The 14,410-nt window shown below is 34.1% G+C and overlaps 1 protein-coding gene across 7 annotated transcripts in view; it reads right to left on the reverse strand.

Moving 5' to 3' along the window:
- Positions 1-14,410, reverse strand: part of RALGAPA1 (Ral GTPase activating protein catalytic subunit alpha 1) — a 218,035-nt gene that overhangs the window by 92,221 nt on the left and 111,404 nt on the right. For all 7 annotated transcript variants that reach the window (XM_061180792.1, XM_061180786.1, XM_061180793.1 and 4 more), the window contains 7 exons: positions 12,271-12,423; positions 9,774-9,967; positions 9,472-9,570; positions 8,565-8,720; positions 7,051-7,179; positions 3,025-3,150; positions 430-488 (listed from right to left, as the gene is read on the reverse strand). In XM_061180792.1, coding sequence (XP_061036775.1) covers positions 430-488; positions 3,025-3,150; positions 7,051-7,179; positions 8,565-8,720; positions 9,472-9,570; positions 9,774-9,967; positions 12,271-12,423 — 916 coding nt within the window. The remainder of the gene's footprint in view (positions 1-429; positions 489-3,024; positions 3,151-7,050; positions 7,180-8,564; positions 8,721-9,471; positions 9,571-9,773; positions 9,968-12,270; positions 12,424-14,410) is intronic.

The raw sequence follows: 14,410 nt of genomic DNA on the forward strand, positions 1-14,410 counted from the left end.
AATATTTATAAATATTAATATATACTATTTTCTTAGATATATTACTTTCTACAATAAAAATATTTTAATTCAATTTAACATTCATTGGGTAACTAGTACCATATTTCAAGGTACTACATAAGAGACAGTGACAAATATAATCTGAAGGGAAAGCAAAATCTACTTAAATACAATTAAAAGAAATCATTTTGGACACAGAAGGTGAAGATACTGAAGAAGGTGACTAGCATTTTATTTTTTTACTGAAGGGAAGGTTCATACTTAAATAATGAAAAAAAGTATTTAATCATCCAAATAATTTAAATTTGTGATTTAGAATAGCTTTTGAGTATCTGAAACAATCTGGACTGCTAAATAATTCAGTTAACTTCTAAAATAAAACTACAAACACAGAATAGCCATGCCAAGTCTTAAGAATATCTGACTTACCGTGCAGGACCAGAGGGCTCATCTCTTGCCGAGCTTAATACAGTTTTGATTATAAGTTCCTAAAATGAAGGAGATATAGTAGCAATGACTAAGATTTTTCATTCATTTATTTAACAAATATTTATTAAATAGCCACCACGGACCCAGGCACTGTGTCAGGCGCTAGGGATACAATAGCAAAATAAAACAGACATTTTTCATTCTCGTGTACATACTTTTAGTATATTCCAATGTTATTCATAAAATTAGTTAAATAAATAAAACAATGGTATGGTCTGAATGTTTGTGCCCTCCCCCCAAATTCGTACATTGCAATCCTAACCCCTGAAGATGATGGTATTAGGAGGTACTTAGGCCATGAGAGTGGGGCCTTTATGAATGGGATTAATGCTCTTATAAATAAGAGAGACTCCCACAGAGTTCCCTAAGCACCTTCTACTCTGTGAGGACACAGCAAGAAGGCACCGGCTATGAACCAGGAAGAGGGCCTTCACCAGAATGTGATTATGCTAGAGCCTTGATTTTGGACTTAGCCTCCAGAACTGTGAGAAATAAATTTCTGTCACTTATAAGCTACCCAGTCTGTAGTATTTTGTTATAGCAGACAAATGATTTTTGAAATTTATCACCAAATGTATATGTTCAAAAACTTTTTTCCTGATTAGAAGAGTGATAAAATGCTCACTATAAAGATAATTAAAGCAGATTTAATAGCTCAAAGGTATGAACAAAACTTTTCGCGACTTTGAGAATTATCATTTAAAAGAAAGCTTCCTCTTCTTATGTGTGAGTTTTGGGATAAGTGCTAGTTAATAGTTAATATGGTTTTTAAAAATCATTCAATTATTCACTCATTAAGGATTTATCAGCTATATAGATTGTAAGCTCCTTAGAGGAGGAACATTCTACTTATCTTTGTGAATTTAGCACCTAGCCCAATGGCTAGCAATTAATAGGTACTTGGAAGCTACCTATTGTTTAAGCCCAAGAGCTTTCTATGTAATAGTGTTATTTTGTTTTTTTTTTAAAATCACTTCAGCCATTACTGCCTATACAATGCCCAGCAAAGGACAAGGCCACTCTGATCATACAAATCACATATAGTAGGCTAGGCTAAGCCCAAAGAAACTCAAAACGGCCTAAGCAAATTGAAACTCTTACCTATCTTTGACCTTCAGGATCTTCTGAAAATAGAAGAAACCAAAGCCATTACATCCCTGAAGACCAAAGGTCAATTTGTATAGTTTTAATTAAATATCATTATAAATTTGCATCGGCCCCTACAATTTTATGTTTAAGTGAAGTTCACTTGTTGAACAAATGTTTTCGGAGTATATTCTACATGCCAAGCAACGTGTTAAGCTCTGAGGATATAGCAGTAACTAAGACCTTGTGGTACTTATTTGTCTAAAGTATAAATCAGACACTGAAAAATAATTACAAGTGTGATTAAATGCTGCACAGAGAAATACAGGTGGTATGGAACGTATATGCAAAACTACTGACAAAAATTTGATTTAAAACATTTCTTTCAGAGAAAGCACAAGTTTAAAAAAAAATCATCAGCATGACTTCTGAGGAGATAGAATGCCCCTCTCTCATCCCTTCTTTATTCTCTTTTCCCTTCTAATTCTAGGGCCAATTCAGGTCAAACAGAGACCATCTGGCAATTACTATAACAAGTACAACTTCTTAGGACTGTTAAACCTGTGGGAATTTATAATACATGGGCATTCAGTTAGAGACAGGTCTTGACTTAGTGACGGAATTATTCACTACCAGGCACATTGCTGGGTCCAGAGCACTAAGTGCCTTTATCCTAACTAGGAGACCTGATCACACCACTCCCCTCTACCTTGGTCTAAGAATTACTGAGTCCAGAGGACTAAGGATGCTGATCATGTCACACCTTCCCCTTCAAACAGAGGCTGACCTCTACAGAGGCACAAAACAACTTTTCACCAATTTTTTTTACTTGAAATTCTTAAAAAGGCTTGTAAACAACAATTAGGGTATGTCTACTCCTAATTAGACACTATCTTTTTTTTTTTTTTTTTTTAAAGATTTACTATCTGGGTAAGCAATTGTATAGACAGTTCAATTTTGCACCATCTCTTACTCAAGCCTGTTAATGCTTCAGGTACATGGGATCTCCACCCCAATTCCACAGTTTCCTATAGCAGAATAGGATATTCCATTACATTGTTTGATTCATCACCTTGGAAAACTGGGAGAAGGAGACAGTCAAATATGCAGGTCGAGTGCCATCTCAATCTTAGAAGCCTTACATTAGCAGCATAGTATATGGCTCATGGGATTTCAATAAATGCTCAGTGAGTGAATGAATGAATCCTAAGATAATGACATGTGAGTGGGTTCAATAATGAGAAAATGTTTCCAAAGTAATAGTTATAAAAAAAAAGGTTATGCTCCTAATGGACATTCCAGCCTTTGTGTCTGAGGGGTACAGCTGGCTAAAGTTCTTTAACAATTGTGTGGATTTCGAGAGGAAAATGAAGAACACAAATTTTACTGAATATACTGTTATGATTATAAAGTCATTTAAACGCTAAAAATTAGCACCTAATTTCTTACCTTAACATCTGTAAATTGAGACACAGCAATATCAGGAATGTTGGGATGGAGAGCAGGCAGTTCACAATATAAGTTGGGAAAGCAAACCAAAGATCCAAGAAGAACTTGTGCTTCCACTCTTGGTGCCTATGTATCAGATTTAAAAAATCTTTAATTATCAGAAAAATTACTGTATTACCTAACCAGTTTACACAGGGAAGTCAGAGTACAAGACAAAATTCAAAAAGGAAAGGGGAACACAAAAGATTAGGTTTTCATCTATACTTTCCACATAAACTACTGTTATTCTCAATAAATGCAATGAACAAATAGTAGAGCTTTCTTTAAGAGCAGCTAATAAGCAGAAATGTGGGTACAGCTAATGAGTATGTAGACAGGAATACAGTTTTAGCTAACAGCATAAAATTACCCTAATTTTGAGGAAAAATATAAATACTTTCATTCTAAAGGCAACTCACACATCGTAACATATTGTGCTAATGAGCAGAAGACTCATGGTCTCTAGATTATATCCGTTACTATCTAAGGATGAATAAAGTAACTAAGGATGAAAATGGTCACTATATCTTCAAGACACCGGCATTAGTCTAGATATGTTTTATGATATTATGCACATGATAAAAACACTACCTATACTACTTACTAAAAACAAAATTAGAAATTATGCTTGGACTGCAGATGAAGGTAACTTTTCATCTTTTTTCCTTAGCTGTATTAAGCCATTTCTGAAGTATCAGCACTGAACATTTCTTTTTTCTTCTGCCTTCTTGCATGCCCACCTAACATCAACATCCACCTACTGATAAATTGCTTTGTTTACTAAAATACCTAAAAATTGATTTATATATTTAATAATACCTAACAAAAATGCTAAAACCAATCTATTAGAAATATAAAACTTCTTCTATTTACATAAAACAAGAACCTATCTCCAAAGGATTTCCTTGTTAATAAATGTTATAACAGAGGTGATGGAGTAGTATTCTATTATGATTTTCAACAAAACAACTCATTTCCATATTAAAAAAATAATCTAGATTTACAGATACAAGGCCAGCAGCATAATGGGGTGGGGTAAGCTCACATTCACCATCCCGATTTAAAATCAATTTTACTATAAAAATGAAACTGAAAAAAACCCCCAATATTTAATGATAGAGATTAGCTAAGGGTTTTTCCTTAAAGTTGGATAAAAAAACTGGGAATATTCATTCAGGTATGTGGGGCATAATGGGAGGCAAAACTGGAATGGAACTGTAATTAAGAAAGGCAAAACCTAATCAAATTACTTTGAAATCTGCCTGGGGGCGGGGGGATTAACAAAAGGAAGATGATATGTGTGGGACCTAAAATGAAACTCCAAAGAGCAAGATTTAGACTGTGTATCTCCAACACCGTCCAGAGGAAAAGACTGCCCATAACCTTACAGTGGAGATGTGTCAGGTTTACTTCTTGTAATGATTTGGCTTCCTATGCAGGCTTTCTCCATAGGTGTTCCTCATAAGAACCACAGAGAACAGAAAACAACTGTTTTGTAAATTTTCCCAAGGATGTTACATAAGTAGTATCCTTCTAGATAGGAGGAAGGTTTAGTCACATAAAATGGATGCCTAAGGACATCAGGGCTGTAGGAAATGTGCCGACTACTCATCTGGAATAATCAGCTAACTGAAAAATTATACTTTTCATAGTAAATGCATAAAAAAATGGATTGGTTTATGCATCAGGCTCCTCTGAGTTCTATCAGCTTTTGCCAGTATCCAAGAGATTGATAATCTGTGTACTCTGATAATACTACAATAGCCTTGTAACTTGTTTACCATCTTTAGTTTGTCTTCCATTTAATCTATCTCCAGTTTAATACACTTATTTAACATTAGCAAAGCACAGATTTAATCATCTCTCTCCCTACTTTAAAAAATTCAACTGTTTATCTAATGTAAAATATAGCATTGTAATCTGATCCCTGGCATTAATAGACCCTCCAAGATATAGTCTAAAGCAGTGCTTCTCAATCTTTACTGTCCATACCAATTATTTGGGATATAGTTAAAATGTGTATTCTGTTTCAGTAGGTCTGGGATGAGGTCTGAGATTCTGCATGCCAAATGTTTCCGGTGTGCAGACCACATTTTGGGTAGCTGGGATCTAAAGTACCTTTCTGTTCTTTGTGTCCACTACTCTCTAGTTAGACTAACTAGCTTGTAAACAAAATTTGAATTATTTGAAAAATTTGAATTATTTGTCATTCCTAGGACACAGCTTACTCATGCCTGTTTCCCTATGCCTGGAATACCTTCCCCCTTCTCCATTTTCATTCTTAAGAATACTACTAATCTTTCACGGACCTACTCAAATATCTTTTCCATGGAACCTCCTGATATCCCTTAAAAAAAAAGATCTCTCCTCTGTCTTAATTACCAAATAATTTTATTTTGTTTAACGAACTCTTAAACTGCACATACAATGTGTCATATAATGTTCCAACCATGTTACAAATATTAACTCAAATCCCCATAAAATAACCAGATGAGGAAGGTTACCTCCATTTTATAGATGAAGAAACTTAGACACAGAGAAATCAAGTAACCTGCACAAGATCTCACAGCTAATTAAGTGGCAGAGCTGGGATGTGAACCCATGCTTTTAACCACTATGCTAAGCTCCTCCTACTGGTACCTCTTTGTTGTCCTACGTTCTATAGTTGTTAATATATTTTTCTATCTTCCCAGCAGCAGACTATATGTTCCCTGAGTACAACGTGTATCTCATTTATTCTATATCCTTCTATATTCCACCCAAAGGAACACTTTGTACACAAGGGGAAACAAAAGTTTAATAACCACAGAAGGGCTTAGCACCATGTTGAACACATACTAAGTGCTGAATATATATTTACAGATTCAATTAATAAATACCTATAACCATGATGCTATGCCAGGCCCTGAAGATACCAAGATAAGTAAGACATGATCACTGTTCTCCAGGAACTAGGGAAACAGGGTTAATAACTAGCTATAAATATGGGTTGTTCTCTTATTTGCACATTTCCTCTAGGTGACTGTATCCAGTTTCATGGCTTTCAATAGCATCTGTAAGCTAATGTCTCCCAGCTTTCCATTTTTGGTCCAGACATCTCCTTTGAGGTCCTGACTTGTACATACAGTGGCCCTTCTGACATCTCATGGGTGTCTAACAGGAAGCTTCCTATGCCCCAAATAGAACTCCTTTTCATTCACTGTTGGTCTTCTGCAGCTTATAAATGAAATAACATATGTTAAACTGCTTTGCAAGTTATAAAGCACTAGTCAAGTATGACTGATTTTTCTTTCCCAAATACTTTTAGTTTTTCCCAGTAGACGTTCAATTATTTCTCATTTATACTTTGTTCCAGGGTGATCTTTCTAAAATACAAATGTGATCATGTCACTCTGCTTAAAATCTTTCAACGGCCACTCATTCCTTCCTTAGGATGAAATCTAACCTCTTGAGCACTATAAACAGAGTTACTGCCTTCCTCCTTAGTTCACTTCTGCCACTTACATCTGAACATGTTCCAGTTATACTAAGTTACCTGGCATTGTCTCACAGCTCCAAACTGTATGAAAAATCCTCACATGCTGTTTTAGAGTTTACTCCTAGACCATATTTCTGGGTTACCTCACCTATATTTCTTTCTTCTCTTTTGCTATATAGCTCATTGCCCATTTTCAAAATTTTCTTCCCTCCCTGTTTGTTTCTCTAGATTTCCTCAATTTTAAATTGTTTTGCTTATCAGATTTAACCCATTTTTGTAGCTCCTGGGTCAATTTATCAAATAATTTTAGTACTTTCTTACACTTCAGAATTGTTTACTTTTTTTTTTTTAAAGTGGGAGAGACAATCAATTCTAATTAAATTACGTATCTTCCTGAACATCAGTTTGTTATATTTTATCAACAATGGCTCTTCCTTTGTTGCTCTGTTAGCTGAATCTTGGTTAACCGCAGTTTGTTATATTGTGAAGGACAGGAAATAAAAACTTACATTGAGAAAAGCTGAAGAAGCCACTCTACCAGCTGCTACAATAAAATCCATAATAAGCATTGTGGCACCAGGCAAACCAAGTGAAAAAAATTGAGGTGAGCAGTGCTTGATGATTGTATTGACAATATCCTTAGGAATAAAGAAAAGAGGAGAAGAAAAATATCACAAATGTAATCTTGGGTATCAGCTAATCAATATCCTTAAAAATAGACAATGTATGAAATAATGAAACAGGTAATAACTATAACTGGTTGGCTAACTGGAAAGACTAATTTTAATTCCGCCAAAGAATCCATGCTTAGTACTATATTTTGTCACAGGAAAGTAAACTGAAAACACTTTTTTTTTTAACTGACATCAATACAGCATTTTTTTTTTTCACCCTAGAGAGCCAGTTAGAAGGGTCTCTGCTTCGGAGGGTTAAAAATATAAGGCCCATGTGTTGTAAAACTTAATTGCAGAGTAGTTCCTTCTGCCACCTATTTGCTTCCATGTGATAACTCTGATGTCTGAAGTTGCATGACCTGTTTTGTGGCAACTGGAGAAATTCTCTTTTTTAGAAAAATTGAAGTCCTTTGATGATAGACATCTAGCCTCAGAAATCCAGACGTAGGCATTTTTAAGGGAATATTCTCAACTTGGTTATTCATTCATTTTGCCTTTGGAATTTACCATGAGGATGCAGTATAGCAGGCTGTATTACTCAATCCAATTTAAATGAAAGCTCTTTATCCAGTAATTAAGAATACCATTTTATTTGAGACATGTTTATAAGGTAGAAAACTATAATTATTTCAAATTAACACAAGAAGTTTTTTCACTTTTCAGAAAGATACATTATCATCTTTTAATATTAATTTAATGCTCCTGAAATGAACTGCAAGTGAAATTTAACCACGTTATGATTACAAACATTTACATTACTTTGACCAGCAACTTCCTATACTTTTCAGTTTTATGGCCAGGTTCAAGACCCGTGAAGTAATGTTCTAGAGACATATTTATGACTATCTAATGTAATGACTATATTGATGCAAATCAATATACTTGTCACTATGGTAATACAATTTGTAAAAATAAGAAAATGTGATGTGCTGACTCTTAGAGTAGGAAAAAACCTCTGACTGCTGCATGACTAGCTGAGCAAATACATAAGTCCCAAGTGCCAGTTATCAAGTAACAATTACAAAATACCTAAGAATAAGTACATTAGGACATTAAAGGAAGATGTTGTCAGCGTAAGCAAAGGATGTTTTACTCTCTTCAAAAAGTGAACAGTTCGTATAACATTAGAAGAAAGATGCACTTAATAATCAAGTCAATCTCCCAACTACAATAGCTTGTTTTGAAACTATGTTTCAGAATAAATGAGGTTATAAATGGAATAAATCTGTAAATAAATTACAATATAAGGGAATGTTTTTAATTCTATACCTTGAAAGTCAAGAGTTAAACAGAATAAAGAATCAAAGATAAACTTATAAAGTGACTTGTTAGAAAGTACATATATTTACCTGATCAATATGAAGTAATCCACAGTGCATTATATTGTAGAAGTGTGTTAGGAAATCTCTATTTGGAGAAACATCTTGTCTTCTTTTCATTGTATTACAAATAAGTTTATAGGCGTGTAATTTACCTTGTTTATATTTATCAGTTAACATGGTTGCCTACAATTGAAAGATGTTGTTTTTAATACTCAAAACCAAATACTGTTTGTTAAATACTGAAACAATTGAATATAGCAAGCAATATATTTGTTTTCATTTATTTCTATGTTGGCCCATTTTCTTTAATGAACTAAATATCAGGATTACTGAAATTATTTTTATCATTAAAATGATACAATGTAGGTGTGAATAACTATACACTGTTTCACTTAGGAAAATGCACCAAACACATCAAATAATACTTAAAAGAATTAGTTCTTTAGAAGTACATAGCATATTCTATAACACAAAACTGAGGTTTACATTTCATTTAAATACAATAAAAACATAATTTACTAAATTCATTTTTGTTTTAGCAATAAAAATGATGCAACCTAAATAATAATTTTGCTAGGTCCACTCTCCTCTCTATATAACCCCTAATGGCTAGTTAAAAATTAAGTGCTCTACAGGGAACTATATACAATATCCTGTGATAAACCATAACGGAAAAGAACATGAAAAAGTATGTATATATATGTATAACTGAATCGCTTTGCTTGCTGTAGATAGAAATTAACACAACATTGTAAATCAACTATACTTCAATAAATTTTAACAAAAGCTAAAAAACACAAAAACACACAAAAAACAAAACTAAGTGCTCTAGAAGACTACACAATAGTCTTCTCTCTCTCTACTGTTTGAGACTGACCACATACTTATTTACTAAATGAAACTTTTTAATTAATATTTTATATATTAAGCTTACCTTGAAAAGCCAAGGTGTAAGAATTCTCAGTGGAGGAATTAAAACCGGTGGAGAAGGGGAGGTCAGGTTATCAGTTGAAATGCCAAGGTTATCTCTAATCTGTAATTTTCAAATAAAATGCAACAAACTTATAAGTGTTCTCTTTCCCAGTTTGTTTTACCTTAAACTTGAGATCTAGTTCCTACCACTAACTATATATTTAAACATGGTTAAGGCATCAGTTCGTAGTGCGGGGGCTTTTTCTGTACTTCTTAATACTTTATTTTTCTTTCCTTCTCCCTTTTTATCTTTTTCTTTTTTACCTTAGCTAGATTCTGCCAAAGTTCACAGAGGTAATCAAAAACTTGAGCATGTATTTCAGGATCCATAATAGCGTTGACATCTCCCAAAATACCCAGCATTCTTCGCCACATTACAGTAGCAACATCAGCATGCCATCCCGTGAGAGTGCCCCCTGCCATCACACTACAGCATTCAGATGGAAATTCACTGATTTCTATAGAAAAAAATAATTCACTGGTGTCAGTAATTTTTCTAGAGAATTGATCACAAAAACACATAGGAGTCAAATTAATAATCTTAAATATCTACAAAAGTGAATAAAAGAAATGTTAAGATGCATCAATGTTATTTTTCCCTGGTAAGGTCAAAACCTCGCTAGTTCATAATTCCTTATTTTGACAATAATTACTTATACAATAGTGCATCTATCTAGATTTACCTAAGGAGAAAATGATGCAGATACCAGATGGAGAAATTTACGTTTGACATAAAGATCATATTTATAAGTACATACTCTCTCTTTTACCTAATAGCTACTTCAAGTTCCATCATCAAATTAACAGAAAATCTCAGGCTGAAGGCAGATCCTGTAGGAAGTCTTCCTAAGCTTATTTCTTTGTAATTAAACCTTTTGAAGAAATATATTTCTATATTTCACAATTAAGTCAGGCCTAGCATTAAAAGGGATATCACAATGGCATGAAAAAAATAATTTAAATATAATCTAAAATTTCCATAATTACATTTCTTTTGTTTATTAATATTGGCATGATTATATATAAGACATATAGGTAACCTAGGGTCTTAGTCTCATTTCTGTCACTAATTATGTGATATTGTACAAATTATTTAATAACCTCCCTAAAGCTACAGCTCCTCATCTGTAAAATAGATGGTTTAGGTAGGTATCACTATAGATCTCCTCCAGCTTAAAAAAAAAAAAAAAAAAAAAAGAAAAAAAAAAGCCATCATTCTATGCAATGTATATAATGGAAAAGGCAAAATCATTAGAAAGTCAGTAAAAACTTTTTCCTGCTTGACAATATCTCAGTGTACTGATAATTTACAAAGTCATACACAGTATATGTACATCCTTTACTCTTAATGTTTAACTTTTTTCTCTGCATGTAAAGTGTGCAATAACTGAGTATATTATTAAAAAGTTACTGGACAGTCTTTCACAATAATAAAAACAGGTTTCTGGTGTAAATCCACTAAAATAAAAATTTAAAAAAACACTACAGGGTTAACCATCACTGTTAACATCTCCCTATTCTACAGAACCTTCATAATATAGTGATAACTCAACTGATTGGTAACTATGAAGGATATTATTGGAACAACTGAGGATAACTGACTATAGACTAAAATTGCAATGATGTATCAATGTTAAATATCCTGAACGTGGTCCTTATATTATGGTTATGCAGGAAATGTATACTTATTCTTAGGACATACTTGCTGAAGTGTTTAGGTGTAAAGGGTCTGATACTTGCAATTCACTCTTAAATGGCTCAGAAAAAAAAAAAGGGTTGTTTAATGCATGTGTGTGTGTGTGTGTGTGTGTGTGTGTATAGGTAGAGAGAAAGATAAAGTGGTGAAATATTAACAACTGGTGAATTTATCTGAAGGATTTATGGGTATTCATTTTACTAGTCTTGCAACTTTTCCATGAGTTTGAAATTTTTTCCAAATGTTGGGGAAAAAGCTGAAAATAAAACCCAAAAAACCAAAAACTGCAGGCCAAGAGGAGGAAAGAAAAGGTCAGAAATAATCTACAAACCAGAAAATTAGGGCTATGTAATTGCAAGGTAATTGCATATTAAGAGAATGAGTACCTTAAAAGGGGGGGGGGCGGGGGGGGGCAGAAGTCACATGGTTTTAAATTTCTTCCTTTGGCCAGAGAGTAAATGTGCTGCATTACCAATGAAAACTAGTATTTTATATTATTCATTATAAATATCTTATCAACTGTGTCCTTGACCAAATTTTCTGGCATATTTGCAAAATGACTTTCTATCCTGATGCTTGTTACATGATGCAGAACTTAACAAAAATAACTTTTTATTAACTTGCAGTTTCTAAGGTTTCCTAGTCACTTTTAAACATTTACTTAAATATAAAAATACTTCATTTGGACTGCCTACTTTGATTCAGCAGGTTCTTCAGATAAAATATTAAGAATAACGATGCCAAATTATGTGTTTCCTGCTTTAGGAAATGGTATCATAAATGATAATATAACATACAAAAATAATGTAACCACTAATACCAGGACTATAATCAACTATAATAAAATATCAAATAACAAAAAACAGAATGCAAATATCTTTCTTAAGGGCAAGAAAAAAAATGTTATACTAATTAATTTCCCAAAGACAGAAAAGTCCAAAAGACTTATAATAATATTTATATAACATATATAAAATAATCAAATTTAAGATGCCTTATTTAAGATCTCCTGACACTAATGCCCTGAAAGGAAAAAATGGCAAAGATCTAATTTCCAAATATTGCCTAGGTCATCTGGCGTCTGCAGAACAGAGTGGTGGAGCTTCTCATCGAGCTGTAGATCCTTCTGCTCCATGTGATCTATATTCAGTGTGGAAGGAGAAGGTGTCTGTGACCTGGACCCCAGAGCTGAATGGACTGGAGAGGCACTTTCTGAACCTGTAAATATAATTTCATAAAATTACCACAAAGAATATATTCAAAACCCTCCACCTAAGATGTAATGCTTAAAAGCCCAATAAAACACAAATTGAAAACATCAAAAGATAAATCAGGTTATAAACTGGCCAAAGAGGTCAATAAGATCATAATACTGTACAAGATTTCATATCTAGCAGTCTCATTCCATGTCTACTACGGGACTAGTGTGGAATGAGACCTGGACATACCAATTAATAGGGGCCATCAGTGAGAGCAAGAATGCCTACTTCCATTCCTGGTCCAGCTACAGAAACTCTGGTACCCACTGCTACTTTATTTCACTTACTTCAGGCTTGAGGCAATTCAGGAGAAGAGAAACTTGCCCATTGCTATATGCCACTAACATTGCTAGCCTTGACATCTTTCATTTAAAAGCATATTTTTGAGAGTCAGCTATGGTTTTGCATATATTAGCACTTAATTCCTTTTTTATTGCTGAGTACCATTTCAATGAATACTGGATGAATGAATACATTACAATTTGATTATTCATTCACTGGTTAATGGATATTTGGACTATTTTCAATTTAGCTACTGTGAATAATGCTGTTATGAACTTTCACATACAAATGTTTGAAATAAATACCTAGGAATGGTCATATGGTAAATGTATGTTTAATTTTAAAAGATACTGCCGTATTTTTGCAGAGTGGCCCTACCATTTTGCATTCCCATTATAATAATGTAATGTATGATATTTCCAGTTGCTCCACACTCTCTTTAACACTGGTATTGTGTTTTTAACTTGAGCTGATTTATTATGTGTATAGTGGTACCTCACGGATTATTTATATTCCCTGATTACTAGTAATGTTGAGTATCTTTTCATCCAAATTTTCATCTAAGTTTATGTTTAAGGACAACTACAGTAAAAGGTGTTTATTGTAAAATAAGAATTCTTCTTTGAGTAGTAACTTAAATTCTGTAACGATCAGGCTGTGGATCCAACCAAACTGGCTCCTATCTTCCACTCAGCCCTCATTCTGCAATGGGCAGGCTAAAGTTCTTACTTATCCTCTGGTAGAAAAGATGTGGAAAAGAAGAATGTGAAAACATAGGATGGGTTCCTGCCTGTTGAGCATTTCACTGGCCAAATTTCATCAGTTTGATTTGGCTGAAGAAATGTGCCTAATTCAGACATGCAGACATCACTGCTCCAGTCTTTCAAGTTCCAGCCAACCACAGGATGCAAAAACCACCCTATTGGGGCTTCCCTGGTGGCACAGTGGTTGAGAATCTGCCTGCCAATGCAGGGGACACGGGTTCGAGCCCTGGTCTGGGAAGATCCCACATGCCGCGGAGCAACTGGGCCCGTGAGCCACAGCTACTGAGCCTGCGCGTCTGGAGCCTGTGCTCCGCAACAAGAAAGGCCGCGATACTGAGAGGCCCGCGCACCGCGATGAAGAGTGGCCCCCGCTTGCCGCAACTAGAGAAAGCCCTCGCGCAGAAACGAAGACCCAACACAGTCAAAAATAAATAAATTAATTAATTAAAAAAAAAAAACCACCCTATTGATATTTCATCCATCATCCATCAAAGGGGCGTCAAATTGCAGTAGGAACCAGAGTGAATCTGGATAATACAGTGGAACTCTTGAAGTATGGGCCACAGGCTGCTCAGGCTGCCTCTGGTCACTGTACTGCTCTTGGAATAATGTGACCCTGCCTTTCACGACTCAATTTCTTGGACCCCACTTGTCATATTATTGTCAGGTTTGACCACACATAAAAAGTTGCTGAAAAGCATAATTTACTGTATTAATTTACTATATAAGTACAGAATATTAGTATATTGACAAACAGACCTTATTTTAGGCAGTGTGCTTTATGTTTTCAATAATAAATAGTTTACCAAAGAAATCTAGAAAAATCTAGGCTAACTCTGAAAATCAATGAAAAAGGTAAAGTGCAGTACCTCAACTTTTTTTGGTTATTTATTTAAAAAT

This window comes from Eubalaena glacialis, chromosome 2 (assembly GCF_028564815.1).
Source record: "Eubalaena glacialis isolate mEubGla1 chromosome 2, mEubGla1.1.hap2.+ XY, whole genome shotgun sequence".
Lineage (NCBI taxonomy): Eukaryota > Metazoa > Chordata > Mammalia > Artiodactyla > Balaenidae > Eubalaena > Eubalaena glacialis.